Here is a 20,844-nt window from a genome sequence, read left to right as displayed (position 1 = left end):
CCTCTACCAATCCATCGGTCACCGAATCTGTTGTTGAGAAGTGTACGAACACTTCGACTGAAATGTGCAGGAGCTCCATCGTGCATGAACCACATGTTGTGTCGTACTTGTAAAGGCACATGTTCTAGCAGCACAGGTAGAGTATCCCGTATGAAATCATAATAACACGCTCCATTGAGTGTAGGTGGAAGAACATGGGGCCCAATCAAGACATCACCAACAATGCCTGCCCAAACGTTCACAGAAAATCTGTGTTGATGACGTGATTGTACAATTGCGTGCGGATTCTCGTCAGCCCACACATGTTGATTGTGAAAATTTACAATTTGATCACGTTGGAATGAAGCCTCACCCGTAAAGAGAATATTTGCACTGAAATGAGGATTGACACATTGTTGGATGAACCATTCGCAGAAGTGTACCCGTGGAGGCCAATCAGCTGCTGATAGTGCCTGCACACGCTGTACATGGTACGGAAACAACTGGTTCTCCCGTAGCACTCTCCATACAGTGACGTGGTCAACGTTACCTTGTACAGCAGTAACTTCTCTGACGCTGACATTAGGGTTATCGTCATCTGCACGAAGAATTGCCTCGTCCATTGCAGGTGTCCTCGTCGTTCTAGGTCTTCCCCAGTCGCGAGTCATAGGCTGGAATGTTCCGTGCTCCCTAACACGCCGACCAATTGCTTCGAACGTCTTCCTGTCGGGACACCTTCGTTCTGGAAATATGTCTCGATACAAACGTACCGCGCCACGGCTATTGCCCCGTGCTAATCCATACATCAAATTGGCATCTACCAACTTCGCATTTGTAAACATTGCACTGACTGCAAAACGACGTTCATGATGAACACTAACCTGTTGATGCTACGTACTGATGTGTTGATGCTAGTACTGTAGAGCAATGAGTCGCATGTCAACACAAGCACCGAAGTCAACGTTACCTTCCTTCAATTGGGCCAACTGGCGGTGAATCGAGGAAGTACAGTACATACTGACGAAACTAAAATGAACTCTAACATGGAAATTAAGCGTTTCCGGACACATGTACGCATAAAATCTTTTCTTTATTTGTGTGTGAGGAATGTTTCCTGCAAGTTTCGTGGGATCATGGACCCCTTACAGTTGCCTTCAAACACGTATCCAACGACTGTCTGGTTGAAGGCATTTGCGACACTCATCAGTGAAGAGAATGTGATGCTAATCTTGAGCCGTCCATTCGGCATGTTGTTGGGTCCATCTGTACCGTGCTGCATGGTGTCGTGGTTGCAAAGATGGACCTGGCCATGGACGTCGGGAGTAAAGTGGCGTATCATGCAGTCTATTGAGCACAGTTTGAGTCGTATTATGACGTCCTGTGGCTGCACGAAAAGCATCATTCAACATGGTGGCGTTGCTGTCAGGGTTCCTCCGAGCCATAATCCGTAGGAAGCGGTCATCCACTGCAGCAGTAGCCCTTGGGTGAGCAGAGGGAGGCATGTCATCGACAGTTCCTGTCTCTCTGTATCTCCTCCATGTCCAAACAACATCGCTTTGTTCACTCCTAGACGCCTGGACACTTCCCTTGTTGAGAGCCTTTCCTGGCACAAAGTAACAATGCAGAGACGATCGAACCGCGGTATTGACCGTCTGGGCATGGTTGAATTACAGAAAACACGAGCTGTGTACCTCTTCCTGGTGGAATGACTGGAACTGGTCGACTGTTGGAGCCCTCCATCTAATAGGCGCTGCTCATGCATGATTGTTTACATCTTTGGGTGGGTTTAGTGACATCTCTGAACAGTCAAAGGGACTGTGTCTATGGTTCAAATGGCTCTGAGCGCTATGGGACTCATCATCTGAGGTCATCAGTTCCCTAGAACCTAGAACTACTTAAACCTAACTAACCTAAGGACATCACACACATCCATGCCCGAGGCACGATTTGAACCTGCGACCGTAGCGGTCGCGCGGTTCCAGACTGAAGTGCCTAGAACCACTCGGCCACACCGGCTGGCGACTGTGTCTATGGTACAATGTTCAGAGTCAAGGACTATCTTCAGGAGTTCTGGGAACCAGGGCGATGCAAAACTTTTTTTTTTTTTTGGTGTGTGTAATTTAAAATGTGACTCCCAGCTGCTGCACATCAATATAAACATTGACAATGAGTCTTAAATATATATGGAGTCCCCCCCCCCCCCCAAATACAAGAAAAGCTGGGAAGACATACAGTTTAAATGTGATTTCCAGCTGGTACATACCTGCAGAAACATTGACAATATTCCTTAAATAAATACACAGATTCCCAAATTACAAGAGTGTTATAACCAGTCATAACACAATAAATACATCACTATTCTATGCTTTATTGGCACAACACCGATAAAAAGTAATTCTGTTACAAACCCAAACTTGTAGATCAACGCTTTATGAAAATTATATAAGTTGATGGTGGTTATACCAATGTGCAGGAAGTGTAAGTGAAATGCACTACTCCGGCGGAAATCACAAGTTCATTGACATACTAAGCCTAGTTAACTTTGAAGTCCAAGTTCCAGTACAGCATTCCGATTCTACGTCCAGAGCACAGCCAAATCAGCATCGAACAGCAGGCCCACCACAGCGTAGCACTTCCTAGTTGTAGACTGGAAAATAGCACGATGAGAACTAACTTGTAGACGTCAGTAGCGTTGTTATATAAGGCTCCATAGTTGATGGAGTCGGGGGCTGTGGTCGCTGTATATTCTGGGTGGCCAATCATTGAGTGTTATGGGTGGCCAATCGCTGTCATTTAAGGGGTGTGAGCGCGTGCATGCGAAGGCACCCTGCGATGCTAGTAGCAGGCCATGCATGGAGAATGTGTTTCTCGGCTGCATGTAATAGTGCACTGCTGCTTGGTGCAGAGTTGTAATAGTGGTGGGTATCACACCTCTTCCCTCCTTGGGGAACCATCTGCTTCGAATGAACGCCTCATCCATGGGATCCTTCTCCAAGTTCTCAGTGTCGTTGGTGACTCAGGGCACAGGAGCATACAGATGAACACACCCTGACCAGAGGAGACAGTTGTATGGTGTGCATCTCAGCAGTGGAGCAGGAGGAGTCAGCAGCATGCCTTCATCTTCATCTGGAATTACTCGTGGTTGGTGATTGGCCGACATCTCGTAGTCTGGAAAGGGTGGCCTCGGGATCTGGGCGATGCCTGGGGTAGGTCGCTCTTGTTGGGGTGTGCTGTTGGCCAGCTGGCTGTGGGCAAAAGGCATGTATAAGTCTGGTGTTACACTGGCTAAGTGGTTTGGGGTAGGAGGGGAACTAGGGGGGCTGGTAATGATGGTGTGGAGATGGAGACAGAAAAAATTGTTGGGAAACTAGTCGGAGACAAAGTGAATTGACATGTCACAGAATCTCCCAGTTCAGAAGCTGCACCCTTAATATATTCTGGACCCAGCACTGCACGATTGTTCCCAAAATCGGGGCTGGTTGACAGTCAAATCCTTTTGCCCAAACCAAGATCCCAAGGTTGAACTTGGAAGCAGGTAGCGGTGGTGCTGGTCATGGTCAGCATGAGCAGGCTCAAGAGGGTCTGGGGCTACTGGACTTTTGTCTCCTGTGCGTGTAGACCTGTAACTGCTGAAAAAAAAGTTAGCGGTGCAACAGTGAAATGATACTGGAGGTATTTCTTCATCTGAATTTTGAAAGTGCAGACTGTCCTATCGAATTCTCCATTAGATTGTGGATGAGAGGGCGCCACTGAAATGTGGCAAATGCCATGCTGGGCATAGAAAGTCCTCGTTACGGAATTGTAGACCATTGTCTGTTATGAGCACTTCTGCCAGACCTTCAATCGCAAATTTTTTTTTCTAAGGCTGTGATAGTGTCGGTGGTTAACGTGGTAATGCATTGGACAATGTACAGAAATGTGGAGTAAGCATCAACCACTATCAAGAACATAGTGTTAAACATTGCCCCAAAAAACTCAATGTGTACCCAAGGGTAGCACATGGTGGCCAAGAAGCAAATGAATGAGGGGCTGACTTCTGGCTTTGAGAGGATGGACACGTTTGGGTAAGTCGTTCAATCTCCTGCTTCATTCCCAGCCAGTAAGTGAACCTCCAAGCCTGGAGTTTAGTTCGTGATATCCCCCAGTGAGGTTGGTGTAGTGTTTCTAGAGGAGGCCGAAATGCACGCGTTTAATTACACGCTGACTGGCGTGAGGTCTGGAACAGGACAATATCTTGAGAATTGCAAATAAAGTACGTAGATGATGTAATACTTAACTTTAATCCACAATTGTAGAACATCTCTCTTGATGATACAGGCTTCATATAATAAATATTGATTGGTAATGGCACCTAGCTAGGTCGTAGCAAATGACGCAGCTGAAGGCTATGCTAACTATCGTCTCGGCAAATGAGAGCGTAGTTGTCAGTGAACCTTTCCTTGCAAAGTCGGCTGTACAACTGGGGCGAGTGCTAGTACGTCTCTCTAGACCTGCCGTGTGGTGGCGCTCGGTCTGCTATCACTGACAGTGGCGACACGCTGGTCCGACGAATACTAATGGACCGCAGCCGATTTAAAGGCTACCACCTAGCAAGTGTGGTGTCTGGCGGTGACACCACAGTTGGTGCAATAGCTGTAGGACGTGCCGATGTAGAGAATAAGGATTGATTACTCGGGGGTGAATCTCATAGGAAACGAGTAGAATCACTCCGTCGATCAGCATGAGGTGATGGCAGTCATTAAAGAACTGACAGAATGGTTCAGAAGAGTTGGGAGATTGTTGTTCACACCATGTATGAAGTATGTGACTCCGGCTTGTTGGATTACCTCATTGTTACCATTTGAGTCTGCGACCTGTGAGCTGGTAATGGGAATAGAATCTACGGCGGCTTCTGCTTCTTCATCGATGCCAAAACACAGAATTCCTTCTTTGTCGAACTCTGGATCGGGTTCCCGTGGAAGGTGGGAGAGAGCATCAGCGTTGACATGCTCAGTGATGTTGCAGAAGGGAATCTCATACTGGTAGTGCGCCAAAAATATATCCCAGCGCATGAGGTGGCGACCCGTGAGCTGGTAATGGGAATAGAATCTACGGGGGCTTCTGCTTCTTCATAGATGCCAAAACACAGAATATCTTCTTTGTTGAACTCTGAATCGGGTCCCCATAGAAGGTGGGAGAGGGCATCAGCGTTGACATGCTCAGTCTACATCTACATTTATACTCTGCAAGCCACTCGTCGGCAGCTCGTGGTCGTGCGGTAGCGTTCTCGCTTCCCACGCCCGGGTTCCCGGGTTCGATTCCCTGCGGGGTCAGGGATTTTCTCTGCCTCGTGATGACTGGGTGTTGTGTGCTGTCCTTAGGTTAGTTAGGTCTAAGTAGTTCTAAGTTCTAGGGGACTGATGACCATAGATGTTAAGTCCCATAGTGCTCAGAGCCATTTGAACCATTTTTTTGCCAGCCACCCAACGGTGTGTAGCGGAGGGCACTTTACGTGCCACTGTCACTACATCCCTTTTCTGTTCCAGTCGCGTATGGTTCGCGGGAAGAACGACTGCCGGAAAGCCTTCGTGAGTGCTCGAATCTAATTTTACATTCGTGATCTCCTCTGGAGGTATAAGTAGTGGGAAGCAATATATTCGATACCTCATCCAGAAACGCACCCTCTCGAAACCTGGACAGCAAGCTACACCGCGATGCAGAGCGCCTGTCTTGCAGAGTCTGCCACTTGAGTTTGCTAAACATCTCCGTAACGCTATCACGCTTACCAAATAACCCTGCGACGAAACGCGCCGCTCTCCTTTGGATCTTCTCTATCTCCTCCGTCAACCCGATCTGGTATGGATCCCACACTGATGAGCAATGCTCAAATATAGGTCGAACGAGTGTTTTGTAAGCCACCCCCTTTCTTGGTGGACTACATTTTCTAAGGACTCTCGCAATGAATCTCAACCTGGTACCCGCCTTACCAGCAATTAATTTTATATGATCATTCCACTTCAAATCGTTCCGCACGCATACTCCCAGATATTTTAGAGAAGTAACTGCTACCAGTGTTTGTTCCGCTATCATATAATCATACAATAAAGGATCCTTCTTTCTATGTACTCGCAATACATTACATTTGTCTATGTTAAGGGTCGGTTGCCACTCCCTGCACCAAGGACCTATCCTGCATTTCGCTACAATTTTCTAATGCTGCAACTTCTCCGTATACTACAGCATCATCCGGGAAAAGCCGCGTGGAGCTTCCGACACTATCTAATAGGTCATTTATATATATTGTGAAAAGCAATGGTCCCATAACACTCTCCTGTGGCACGCCAGAGGTTACTTTAACGTCTGTAGACGTCTCTCCATTGATAACAACATGCTGTCTTCTGTTTGCTAAAAGCTCTTCAATCCATCCACACAGCTGGTCTAATATTCCGTAGGCTCTTACTTTGTTTATCAGGCGACAGTGCGGAACTGTATCGAACGCCTTCCGGAAGTCAAGGAAAATAGCATCTACCTGGGAGCCTGTATCTAATATTTTCTGAGTCTCATGAACAAATAAAGCGAGTTGGGTCTCACACGATCGCTGTTTCCGGAATCCATGTTGATTCCTATAGAGCAGATTCTGGGTTTCCAGAAACGACACGATACGCGAGTAAAAAACATATTCTAAAATTCTACAACAGATCGACGTCAGAGATATAGGTCTATAGTTTTGCGCATCTGCTCGACGACCCTTCTTGAAGACTGGGACTACCTGCGCTCTTTTCCAATCATTTGGAACCTTCCGTTCGTCTAGAGACTTACGGCACACGCCTGTTAGAAGGGGGGCAAGTTCTTTCGCGTACTCTGTGTAGAATCGAATTGGTATCCCGTCAGGTCCAGTGGACTTTCCTCTGTTGAGTGACTCCAGTTGCTTTTCTATACCTTGGGCACTTATTTTGATGTCAGCCATTTTTTCGTTTGCGCGAGGATTTAGAGAAGGAACTGCAGTGCGGTCTTCCTCTGCGAAACAGCTTTGGAAAAAGGTGTTTAGTATTTCAGCTTTACGCGTGTCATCCTCTGTTTCAATGCCATCATCATCCCGGAGTGTCTGGATATGCTGTTTCGAGCCGCTTACTGATTTAACGTAAGACCAGAACTTCCTAGGATTTTCTGTCAAGTCGGTAGATAGAATTGTACTTTCGAATTCACTGAACGCTTCACGCATAGCCCTCCTTACACTAACTTTGACATCGTTTAGCTTCTGTTTGTCTGAGAGGTTTTGGCTGCGTTTAAACTTGGAGTGAAGCTCTCTTTGCTTTCGCAGTAGTTTCCTAATTTTGGTGTTGAACCACGCTGGGTTTTCCCCGTCCATCACAGTTTTACTCGGCACGTACCTGTCTAAAATGCATTTTACGATTGCCTTGAACTTTTTCCATAAACGCTCAACATTGTCAGTGTCAGAACAGAAATTTTCGTTTTGACCTGTTACGTAGTTTAAAATCTGCCTTCTATTACTCTTGCTAAACAGATGAACCTTACTCCCTTTTTTATATTCCTATTTAGTTCCATATTCAGGGATGCTGCAACGGCCGTATGATCACTGATTCCCTGTTCTGCGCTTACAGAGTCGAAAAGTTCGGATCTGTTTGTTATCAGTAGGTCCAAGATGTTATCTCCACGAGTCGGTTCTCTGTTTAATTGCTCGAGGTAATTTTCGGATAGTGCACTCAGTATAATGTCACTCGATGCTCTATCCCTACCACCCGTCCTAAACATCTGAGTGTCCCAGTCTATATCTGGTAAATTGAAATCTCCACCTAAGACTATAACATGCTGAGAAAATGCATGTGAAATGTATTCCAGATTTTCTCTTAGTGGTTCTGCCACTAATGCTGCTGAGTCGGCAGGTCGGTAAAAGGAGCCAATTATTAACCTAGCTCGGTTGTTGACTGTAACCTCCACCCATAATAATTCACAGAAACTATCCACTTCTACTTCACTACAGGATAAACTACTACTAACAGCGACAAACACGCCACCACCGGTTGCATGCAATCTATCATTTCTAAACACCGTCTGTGCCTTTGTAAAAATTTTGGCAGAATTTATCTCTGGCTTCAGCCAGCTTTCCGTACCTATAACGATTTCATCATCGGTGCTTTCTATCAGCGCTTGAAGTTCCGGTACTTTACCAATGCAGCTTCGACAGTTTACAATTACAATACCGAAGAGTTTGACAGAGCACTGAAAGACCTGAGTCGAAACAAGGCCCCGGGTGTAGACAACATTCCATTACAACTACTGACAGCCTTCGGAGAGCCAGTCCTGACAAAACTCTACCATCTGATGACCAAGATATATGAGACAGGCGAAATTCCCTCAGACTTCAAGAAGAATATAATAATTCCAATCCCAAAGAAAGCAGGTGCTGACAGATGCGAAAATTATCGAACTATCAGTTTAATAAGCCACGGCTGCAAAATACTAACGCGAATTCTTTACAGACGAATGGAAAAACTAGTAGAAACCGACCTCAGGGAAGATCAGTTTGGATTCCGTAGAAATATTGGAACACGTGAGGCAATACTGACCCTACGACTTATCTTAGAAGCTAGATTAAGGAAAGGCAAGCCTACATTTCTAGCATTTGTAGACTTAGATAAAGCTTTTGACAATGTTGACTGGAATAATCGCTTTCAAATTCTGAAGGTGGCAGGGGTAAAATACAGGGAGCAAAAGGCTATTTACAATTTGTACAGAAACCAGATGGCAGTTATAAGAGTCGAGGGACACGAAAGGGAAGCAGTGGTTGGGAAGGGAGTGAGACATGGTTGTAGTCTCTCTCCGATGTTATTCAATCGAGCAAGCAGTGAAAGAAACAAAAGAAAAATTTGGAGTAGGTATTAAAATCCATGGAGAAGAAATAAAAACTTTGGGGTTTGCCGATGACATTGTAATTCTGTCAGAGACAGCAACAGACTTGGAAGAGCAGTTGAACGGAATGGATAGTGTCTTGAAAGGAGGATATAAGATGAACATCAACAAAAGCAAAACGAGGATAATGGAATGTAGTCGAATTAAGTCGGGTGATGCTCAGGGAATTAGATTAGGAAATGAGACACTTAAAGTAGTAAAGGAGTTTTGCTATTTGGGGAGCAAAATAACTGATGATGGTCGAAGTAGAGAGGATATAAAATGTAGACTGGCAATGGCAAGGAAGGCATTTCTGAAGAAGAGAAATTTGTTAACATCGAGTATAGATTTAAGTGTCAGCAAATCGTTTCTGAAAGTATTTGTATGGAGTGTAGCCATGTATGGAAGTGAAACATGGACGATAAATAGTTTGGACAAAAAGAGAATAGAAGCTTTTGAGATGTGGTGCTACAGAAGAATGCTGAAGATTAGATGGGTAGATCACATAACTAATGAGGAGGTACTGAATAGGATTGGGGAGAAGAGAAGTTTGTGGCACAACTTGACTAGAAGAAGGGATCGGTGGGTAGGACATGTTCTGAGGCATCAAGGGATCACCAATTTAGTACTGGAGGGCAGCGTGAAGGGTAAAAATCGTAGAGGGAGACTAAGAGATGAATACACTAAGCAGATCCAGAAGGATGTAGGTTGCAGTAGTTACTGGGAGATGAAGAAGCTTGCACAGGATAGAGTAGCATGAAGAGCTGCATCAAACCAGTCTCAGGACTGAAGACCACAACAGCAACAACCGATTGCTGCTTGGTCCCCGCATGTCCTGACTTTGCCCCGCACCCTTTGAGGCTGTTGCCCTTTTTGCACTTGCCCGAGGCCATCTAATCTAAAAAACCGTCCAGTCCACGCCACACAACCCCTGCTACCCGTGTAGCCGCCTGCTGCGTGCAGTGGACTCTTGACCTATCCAGCGGAACCCGAAACACCACCACCCTATGGCACAAGTCGAGGAATCTGCAGCTCACACGGTCGCAGAACTGTCTCAGCCTCTGATTCAGACCCTCCACTCGGCTCTGTACCAAAGATCCACAGTCAATCCTGTTGGCGATGCTACAGATGGTGAGCTCTGCTTTTATCCTGCTAGCGAGACTGGCAGTCTTCACCAAATCAGATAGCTGCCGGAAGCCAGAGAGGATTTACTCCAATCCATAGCGACACACATAATTGGTGCCGACATGAGAGAAAACCTGCAAATGGGTGCACCCTGTACCCTTCACGGCATCCGGAAGGACCCTTTCCACATCTGGAATGACTCCCCCCCCCCGGTATGCACAGGGAGTGCACATTGATTTTCTTCCCCTCTCTTGCTGCCATATCCCTAAGGGGCCCCATTACGCGCCTGACGTTGGAGCTCCCAACTACCGGTAAGCCCACTTGCTGTGACTGCCCAGATCTTGCAGACTGAGGGGCAACCTCTGGAACAGGACAAGCAGCCATATCCGCCCGAAGATCAGTATCAGCTGGAGACAGAGCCTGAAACTGGTTCGTCAGACAAACTGGAGAGGCCTTCCGTTCAGTCCTCCGCAATGTCTTTCGCCCACTGCCACACCTCGAGACGACCTCCCACTCTACCACAGGTGAGGGTCAGCCTCAATGTGGGCAGTATCCTGGGCAGCCACAGCTGTAGTCCGATCGGGGGAGGCGTGGGACAAGCTGGCCGTCCCTGACAAACCCCCATCCGGACCCTCACAGTGATGCCCTTTGGCAATAGCCTCAAGCTGTGTGACCGAAGCCAACACTGCCTGCAGCTGGGAGCGAAGGGATGCCAACGCAGCCCGCATTCGAACACAGCAGTTGCAGTCCCTATCCATGCTAAAAACTGTTGTGCAAAGATCGTCAGAACTAATCTACAGAGAGCACAAACAATTCTACACAAAATTAAAACGGTTATTAAAATACAAGATTGCCTAGTAAATGCAGTAATGCTGCTACTTGCACACTGCTGACACACTGCTCGGTGGCGGAAGGAGACTACGCGATTTTACGTTATTCAGGTACTAAAACGCGATGCTGCAACTCTCAAATACTATAATACGCCCGAAATTTATGAATTACACAATGCAAGTACCCAAAAACACGCAAAGAAATTAAGAATTAAACTATGTAACAAATAAGCGAGCTAAGAGTATACGATTTGCTGCTGGCTGCTGCTTATCCAACGGCGGCAGGGAGCACACTGGCTGTGACCAACCGACACTGGCCGTTCCTAACAAAAACAGAAGACAGACGACTACGCGAATTTACACTATTCAGGTACTAAAGCGCGATGATACAACTCTCAAATACTATAATACTATCGAAATTTATGAATTAAAAAATGGAAGTACCCAAAAACACGCAAAGAAATTAAGAATTAAACTATGTAACAAATAAGTGAGCTAAGAGTATACGACTTGCTGCTGGCTGCTACTTATCCAACGGCGGCAGGGAGCACACTGGCTGTGACCAACCGCTGCTAGGTTGCATACCGTAACACCTACAACCATAAAAAAGAAACGCATATAGCTATTTAAAAAAGCTAATAAAAATGTTCTTAACGCCTTTTTAAGAGATAGTCTTCGCTCCTTCCGATCTGATCATACAAGTGCAGAAAAGTTGTGGAATGATTTCAAAGAAACAGTATGGACGGAAATTGAGAGATATATACCACATAAATTAATAAGTGATTGTACTGCTCCCCAATGGTAAACAAAACGGGCCAGATCGCTGTTGCAGAAGCAGCGAAAAAAAGCATACTAAATTTAAAAAAACGCAAAATCACCAAGACTGGCAAAGTTTTGCAAAAGTTGGAAATATAGCGCATACTTCAATGTGAGATGTTTTTAATAATTTCCGCAACTAAATTCTGTCTTGAAATCTGGCAGAAAACCCAAAGAGATTCTGGTCATACATAAAGCACACCAGTGGCAAGACGCAATCAATACCTTCACTGCGCGATAACAACGGTGAAGTCGCTGATGACAGTGCCACTAAAGCAGAGTTATTAAACACGATTTTCCGAAACTCCTTCACCAAAGAAGAGGAAGTAAATATTGCTGAATTCCAATCAAGAATAACTGCCAAGATGAGTAACATAGAAGTAGATATCCTTGGTGTAGCAAAACAGCTTAAATCACTTAATAAAGCCAAAGCCTCTGGTCCTGGTTGTATACCAGTCAGGTTCTCCTGAGAGTATGATGATAAAATAGCTCCACATTTAGCAATTATATACAACTGCAGCCGGACTAATATTCTATCCAGTATCTACACCTACGTGATTACTCTGCTATTCACAATAAAGTGCCTGGCAGAGGGTTCAATGAACCACCTTCAAGCTGTCTCTCTACCGTTCCACTCTCAAACGGTGCACGGGAAAAAAGAGCACTCAATTTTTCTGTGCAAGCCCTGATTTCTCCTATTTTAGAGAGGGAGGGAGGCAGAGACGACACTTGAGTCCTGCTTCTGACAGCACTCGGAAAAGAGTACGCAAATTGGCAATGTGTTCATCTGGTGTACGACCTGTGACGACAGATATCGTCAAGGTAGTTTGAACAAAATGACACTGTTCCAAGTAACGTTGAAAAATGGAAGGAGTCGAAGTACAAACACAAATACTAGAACACTCCTAAATGTGTATTTACAACAAACACTTTCTGTGGTTCTTCAACCAATGGAATTTACAAGTAGGCATCATACAAATCTATCTTAGAAAAGTAACGTCCTGCAGCAAGCCTGTCCATGAGTTACTCAGGTTGAGGTAACAGATAAGTGTCAACTACTGTCTGCTGGTTGACTGTAGACTTGGAAGTCAACACGAATGCGACCAGACGGCTTAAGCAACAAAGCATGTAAGCAGAGCAGATGCAGATGGGGGATCTCCCTAGCGAAGATATGGGCTGCAAATGGGAAGATCCTTTGAGTTAAGCAACTTTGACAAAGAGCATGCGCGAAAAATCTGTAAGATACAATATTGGATTATTAGATAATAGCTCTTTGAGTCCTGAAGTTATTTATCTCTTCTTCCTTGTAGACAATGTTACGGCGTCCAGCTTCGTACCATAAGAATGGACATATTTCGTATTATTAGTGAACTAAGCATAAATCCACGTCCTCTCTCTGTCATGGACGGGAAAATACAGACAGTACAAGATCGATGAACCGTCCCATTGCCTTTTGACTAGCTTGAATGGGAGTAATTACACAATTATCTTGCAATTCTTTCAATTCACTGGTTACTTTGTCTCTTAAAGCAAATGTAACGGGCCGGGCACGAAAAAACTGAGACTGTGCATTGTCTTTCAACATAACATGCGCTAAAAGGAGCACAAGCTGATATGGAAAGTACATTGTCTTGGATGCTAAGGCCGAACAAATCAAAGGCATCTAAACTGAATATATTCTCACTGTCTCTGGAGTTTAACACAGTGAAATTCACTGTCCTAGTGTGAGCTCTGTAAGTGGCAGGCAAACTGCATTGTCTAAGCACTGGGCCATCCTGACCGTTGTAAGCAGTGAGGTGCTTGCTAGATTTACAAAGGCGTGGTGAGCGTTTGTACGTGGCATAGTTAAGCAAAGTGACTGAGACACCTGTATCTAACTGAAAGTTCACACAACGGCCTGCAATTCGTAATGAGACAAATAGTTTGTTAGAACGTCGTTGCACAGTACTAGGGCGAGAAGGAGGTACAACTTCAATCTTACTTTTGTCAGAATTTGTTGCAGGTTTGGAAGACACAACGTTCACTGCATGTGCACGAGCAGTTTTTTCTGGTAGCGGACATAATTGACGTTTTTGTGCCATTGCAAACAAACTGCTTGGAGTTTTTCTTTCCACACGTATAACATGTTGCGTTACGTGATAGGCAATCCTGTCTTTTATGGCGAGCAAAACATCTAGGGCAAGACTGCACTAAATTCACAGGCCTGTTTACATGTCCACGTGACTGTGTACGCGCTCGTTGTGGCCGCATCATTAGCAAGGCAGCAATCTGTTGGTTCTGAAACTGAAAAGATTGTATTAGATCCATCACATTTCCAAGTAGGCATCATGCAAATCTATCTTAGAAAAGTAACGTCCTGCACCGAGCCTGTCCATGAGTTCCTCAGGGCGAGGTAACAGGTAAGTGTCAGTATATACAGGGTGGTCCATTGATCCCGACCAGGCCAAATATCTCACGAAATAATCGTCAAACGAAAAAACTACAAAGAACGAAACTTGTCTAGTTTGAAGGGGGAAACCAGATGGCGGTATGGTTGGCCCGCTAGATGGCGCAGCCATGGGTCAAACGGATATCAACTGCGTTTCTTAAAATAGGAACCCACATTTTTATTACATATTCGTGTAGTACGTAAAGAAACATGAATGTTTTAGTTGGACCACCTTTTTCGCTTTGTGATAGATGGCGCTGTAATAGTCACAAACATATAAGTACATGGTATCACGTAACATTCCGCCAGTGCGGACGGTATTTGCTTCGTGATACATTACCCGTGTTAAAATGGACCGTTTACCAATTGCGGAAAAGGTCGATATCGTGTTGATGTATGGCTATTGTGATCAAAATGCCCAACGGGTGTGTGCTATGTATGCTGCTCGGTATCCTGGAAGACATCATCCAAGTGTCCGGACCGTTCGCAGGATATTTACGTTATTTAAGGAAACAGGAAGTGCTCAGCCACATGTGAAACGTCAACCACGACCTGCAACAAATGATGATGCCCAAGTAAATGTTTTAGCTGCTGTCGCGGCTAATCCGCACATCAGTAGCAGACAAATTGCACGAGAATCGGTAATCTCAAAAACGTCGGTGTTGAGAATGCTACATCAACATCGATTGCACCCGTACCATATTTCTATGCACCAGGAATTGCATGGCGACGACTTTGAACGTCGTGCACAGTTCTGCCACTGGGAACAAGAGAAATTACGGGATGATGACAGATTTTTTGCACGCGTTCTATTTAGCAACGAAGCGTCATTCACCAACAGCGGTAACGTAAACCGGCATAATATGCACTATTAGGCAACGGAAAATCCACGATGGCTGCGACAAGTGGAACATCAGCGACCTTGGCGGGTTAATGTATAGTGCGGCATTTTATTGATGGCAATCTAAATGGTGCAATGTATGCTGATTTCCTACGTATTGTTCTACAGATGTTACTACAAGATGTTTCACTGTATGAAAGAATGGAGATGTATTTCCAACATGATGGATGTCCGGCACATAGCTCGTGTGCGGTTGAAGCGGTATTGAACAGCATATTTCATGACAGGTGGATTGGTCGTCGAAGCGCCATACGATGGCACGCACGTTCACCGGATCTGACGTCCTCGGATTTCTTTCTGTGGGGAAAGTTGAAGGATATTTGCTATTGTGATCCACTGAAACGCCTGACAACATGTGTCAGCGCATTGTCAATGCATTTGCGAACATTACGGAAGGCGAACTACTCGCTGTTGTGAGGAATGTCGTTACACGTATTGCAAATGCATTGAGGTTGACGGACATCATTTTGAGCATTTATTGCATTAATGTGGTATTTACAGGTAACCACGCTGTAACAGCATGCGTTCTCAGAAATGATAAGTTCACAAAGGTACATGTATCACATTGGAACAACCGAAATAAAATGTTCAAACGTACCTACATTCTGTATTTTAATTTAAAAAACCCACCTGCTGCCAACTGTTCGTCTAAAATTGTGAGCCATATGTTTGTGACTATTACAGCGCCATCTACCACAAAGCGAAAAAAGTGGTCCAACTAAAACATTCATATTTCTTTACGTACTACACGAATATGTAATAAAAAATGGGGGTTCCCACTCAAAAAAAAAAAACAAAAAAAAAACGCAGTTGATATCCGTTTGACCTATGGCAGAGCCATCTAGCGGGCCAACCATAGCACCATCTGGTTTTCCCCTTCAAGCTAGACAAGTTTCGCGTTTTTAGTTTTTTCGTTTGACGCTTATTTCGTGAGATATTTGGCCCGGTCACGATCAATGGACCACCCAGTATATATAGGAATACATGCAGGAACACAACAACAAATTAGTAAAATAATCACCCCTGCAAGCTAAATCACAAGAGAAGCAAGCAAAATACACGGCCAAGCTGTTGAACTTCGATCTGCACTGTTGAATTATCCCCATTGCCACTTTTGTGTTGTCGTTGCCACTGTTGAGTCTTGTACTAAGGGAAGCAAGGGAGAGGATGTTGTTTGGTGGCCGGTACCCTCTTCCTACAACATAACTGCACACATCTATTAACAGGGTTCTTTTTCACAAGAACAAGAAGCTACTTATCTTAAGCTAATCCATGTGCTGTGGTACAAGAGCTTCTGTAATTGTCCAAATTGGCCTGACTGCACGTGAAGTACAAGTCCCGCTATAAACACTACACTCTCGTAGCTGGTGACATCAACTGACAGATGCCAACTAAAATAGTAACTGAATTGACTGTGAATAACTCAGCTGACCGAATGACTGTCTGTCACTGACCGGGCCCTCCAGCCTGCAGCAGCGGTATAAATATTGGCGGTCGAGAGCGCGTTGGTGGTACATTGCTTACATGTCTGTCTTTGGCCTCTCTCCTGATAGGCACACTTGATTCAGCGCCTTTGTCGATCTTCTTGCAACCTCTTTGCCGACTGGTCTGCTGGCAACAGCTTACACCAGCACATTTTCGCTCTGATAAATCCTGCTCTTATGTGGTCAAACAAAACAGGAAAGTTAACATGAATACAGAAGTTTTTGTAAATGTACCATTTATGTGTTTCACTAAGTTATGTACTTTCATGGATCCTTCATTTATCCACATTATCCTAAGTCCCATTCTACTGATACTTCCCATACTATCAAATGTTATCACATCTTCACCTTAACTAAGGGTGTCATACAGCCCATATATAGTGAAGGATTCTGACAAGTTGTTCGCTTTTAGACAGCTGGTAGCTACCTGTGAAGGTGATTCCTGAACCAGTAGTCTGAACACATATTTCACTCACCTAAGCATGCCTGCCTGGTTGGGTATGCGGTCTAATCCATGGCTTTCCGGGCAGGAAGGAGCGCCTGGTCCCCGGCACAAATCCGCCTGGCGGATTTGTGTCAAGGTCCGGTGAACCGGCCAGTCTGTGGATGATTTTTAGGCGGTTTTCCATCTGCCTCGGCGAATGCGGGCTGGTTCTCCTTATTCCGCCTCAGTTACAGTATGTCGGCGATTGCTGTGCAAACAAATTCTCCACGTATACATACACCACCATTACTCTAGCACGCAAACATAGGGGTTACACTCGTCTGGTGTGAGACGTTCCCTGGGGGGTCCACCGGGGGCCGAACCGCACAATAACCCTGGGTTTGGTGTTGGGGTGAAGTGGACTGCGGTAGTCGTCATGGGGTTGTGGACCACTGCGGCTGTGGCATGGATGGAGCCTCTCTGTCGTTTCTAGGTCCCCAGTTAACATACAATACAATACACCTCAGCATTTCTTTCATGATCTTTCTGTGTAGAATGAGGGCACTTTCTCAAAAGAAATGTCTTTCCTTTTTATTACAAGAAATGTATTCTGACATGTTGTCTTATCAATAGGGTTAACCTCATATGTTCATTTGGGTAATAGGCTGCTGGTAATATCCACCAACTCAACGTAAAATGCTGAAAGTGCTTTTAAGGAAATTAGCAGCAGTCATTTTGTTCCCACAAGTAGCAAGGGAAATGAATAACAGCCTAGGCTGACCACTACCTTTCTGCACAAGCTTGAAACAACTGGAGTGTGGCAAGTGGGTCAGAAGTTGCCCAATATTGGCCATTATCCTCAACAACCCTCCACCTTTTAGACCTGTTACACAGTATGGGTCCTTTACAGGAGTTTGCGTAGTCCTCACAGTCCAAGTGTTTAAACTACAACCATGTCCCCCATGACACACAACATAGCAATTAATAGTTACTGAAGTGTTTCTGGTGCTTGCTGTAACAGATCAGTGGTTGCGCTGATCAGCCCCCAGTTTGGGAACCCCTTGTTTGCCAAATCTCCATAACTTACTGGCCTCCCTGAGGTGCTCACCATTTAGTTCTGTGGACACAGTGGTATTACCTAATCCCCTACCTCCCAAAAAACAAAACAAAAGAACCTGAATGCAGCTACCCTCAACAGTATTAATTTAATTTTAGAAAATGTAGTAGAACAATACACTACCTACTGAAATACATGTATCACAGGCTCGAAGGAAGTTTTCCAGCACCAATTTGACATTACTTTTATCCAAATAACTTGATCAAAGTCAATGCAACTGTTTCTCCTCAAAAACTATTCATTAATCCATTCTTTCCACTATTCTTCTGGCAGTTGGAAAGATTAATTGCCCTGTGCTTACAAAATCACTTTTTGTATAGAAAAATGCCGTATTTTTAGCCACATTTTCACCAATGGAAATATAGAAAAATTAAACAGGGTAGCTAGAGAGAGAGTGCACTAGAACTTTGAAGCCTACTGCAGCTAAGTAGAATACATTTTTGACTGATGTACTGAGTGGTGTTGTGATGAAGGAACCAATCACTGGGTCTCACTTTAAGTGTCTCCAAGTTTTCAGGCAGCAAATGTTCTGTATACAAGCCCTCAAAATTTTTATTTTTTTTTATTTTGAGAATTAGACAATGTAAGTTTCAGCATTACTTTTGCAGTAAAAAACCCATCAACATTCTCTTTTTGGAAGACCCAGATTTAAGATATTGATGAGTGCACCTCCCTTTTCAAATCATGACATCTTTGTTTCATAGTAATAATGTCATGATCATCAGCTGTGGGAATGTTGACCACAAAGTAAAATATTTCAAAATATTCAAGTATTTCATTACAACACGTTAAATAAAGTGTCTTTTGCTCCTCTGTCAATGAGTGTGGTGCACACATACAATAAAGTTTTCTCATTTTAAAATGAGCATGCAGAATGGTACACATGACAAACTAGCTGAATACTGCAAAATGGTAAGGGTCTTCAAGAAACTTTCCCACACAGAAATTAACCAATGCCTAATTCATAGAAATTTGTACAAGAAAGCTGCAAGCCAATTTTCTTCCTTCCACTGTGTCACATTTTTATGTTTAGCAATAAACAGATATACTAAAACTGATAGAAATAGTCAGGTTTTCAACTATTGAGTAAGCTAGGAAAAGGTATACAATTTTTAGCCAGGCAATGAGAGACTTAATTCCAAAACACACTATTTTCTCAATGTAGTTTCCTTTCGTGTTAATGCATTTCATCCAACATTTTTCAGTGAGTAGATACAATCCTTCCAAAGTGATTCTGAAAGTTACCAAAATACAAACATACTGATGCCGTCAATAACCTCTTCATTTGATTAAAAATATTTCCCACTTATAAATTTCTTTGGAAATGTCTATAGAAGGGAAGCCGATAGGTGGAAATTCCATTGGAAAGCGCTGGCAGGTCGATAGATACACAAACAAACACATACATACACACAAAATTCAAGCTTTTGCAACCAACGGTTGCTTCGTCAGGAAAGAGGGAAGGAGAGGGAAAGATGAAAGGATGTGGGTTTTAAGGGAGAGGGTAAGGAGTCATTCCAATCCCGGGAGCGGAAAGACTTACCTTAGGGGGAAAAAAGGACGGGTATACACTCGCACCCACACACACATGTCCATCCACACATATACAGACACAAGCAGACATATTTAAAGACAAGCAGACATATTCCAAGAAATATCATTATAGTGTTATTATTTATTTTAATGCTATTATTTATTAGTGTAGAAATCATGGTAATTGTATAATAACTTTCTGACATGTCTCCTGTATGCAAACCAAATGGCTTCCAAATGTATGTCATGAGATGAATAAACCACAATTCCACACCAAATGTATTTTTTTGGCTAGACTCTCTCTCTCTCTCTTAAATTACTTTGCCTTCTTTTTATCCAGCAGCAGTTATCTCAACCAAAGGACTGCTTTTTACAAATAAAACACCTCTCTGATCATGACAGAGCCACTTCCACCATTAATGCAATGTCACATATTAGTCACATACAGCAATTCTTGCCTTATTGGAAATAACCTTACTTTTTTGTCCCTTCTCTGAAAAGCACCTCACAGAAAAATTCCAGCACACAGAGGAGGGATGACAGAAGTTTTCAATTTATAGAATTCCATTTAGGGTTCTGAAAAATAAATATACTGTAGGATTATCATCACATATTCCAATTTAAATTAGAAACATTACGAATACAATAAAAATAAATATTACTCTAAGAAACAAATTATTTCTACAGGGCACTGCACATGGTGACAATGACATATAAGACTTTTTTAATCAGTGATAGTAATTTAAAATCAATAGAACTATAAATAACCTGATTGTACTGTTCATTCCAACAGTCATGGAAATCTAGACTGTAATAGATACTTATCATTCAAAAAGTTAACACGTGTCTTAAAATAGATCTTCACAACACTTTGGTTTCCTCAGAGTACTTTGTAACATCAATTATAACATTAAAAATATTCAGATAGTATTTATACAATTATAGGCAATCCTTTAATCTCACTTCATCCACAAATTAAAATTAAAGCTGATGAAATTTGTACTATCCAAATTTTACTACCACCACTAATTTCTATTGCTCTAACAATCATTTGCACCCACAAACTGGTTTCCACCAAAACAAGCTTTTAAGCTTCCTGTCATTGCTTCAGTTTCATGTAATAATCAATTTGGCAATTATATTTTGGCCTGTTTCCTGACGTTCCCAGTTTCTGTAAAAAGTGTCTCCTTGTGATCAGTTTTTATATGCTTCTATATATGAGTAAGTCTGTAATTGGCTAAATTTACTATGCAATATCAATTTGTACCAGAAGTTTCTCTTTTTTGTTTTTGTGTGAAGATACCATAATTATTTGTGT

The 20,844-nt window shown here is 43.6% G+C and overlaps 1 protein-coding gene across 1 annotated transcript in view; it reads right to left on the bottom strand.

The window, feature by feature from the left end:
• Positions 1-2,995: 2,995 nt before the first annotated feature.
• LOC124555895 (RNA-binding protein with serine-rich domain 1-like) overlaps positions 2,996-20,844 on the bottom strand; it is an 89,225-nt gene continuing 71,376 nt past the window's right edge. Inside the window, exon 4 of the mRNA XM_047129954.1 lies at positions 2,996-3,224. Within this exon, the coding sequence (XP_046985910.1) occupies positions 2,996-3,224 (229 nt within the window). The remainder of the gene's footprint in view (positions 3,225-20,844) is intronic.

Source organism: Schistocerca americana, chromosome X (genome assembly GCF_021461395.2).
Source record: "Schistocerca americana isolate TAMUIC-IGC-003095 chromosome X, iqSchAmer2.1, whole genome shotgun sequence".
NCBI classification, from domain to species: domain Eukaryota; kingdom Metazoa; phylum Arthropoda; class Insecta; order Orthoptera; family Acrididae; genus Schistocerca; species Schistocerca americana.
This window is presented reverse-complemented; position numbering and strand designations above follow the sequence as displayed.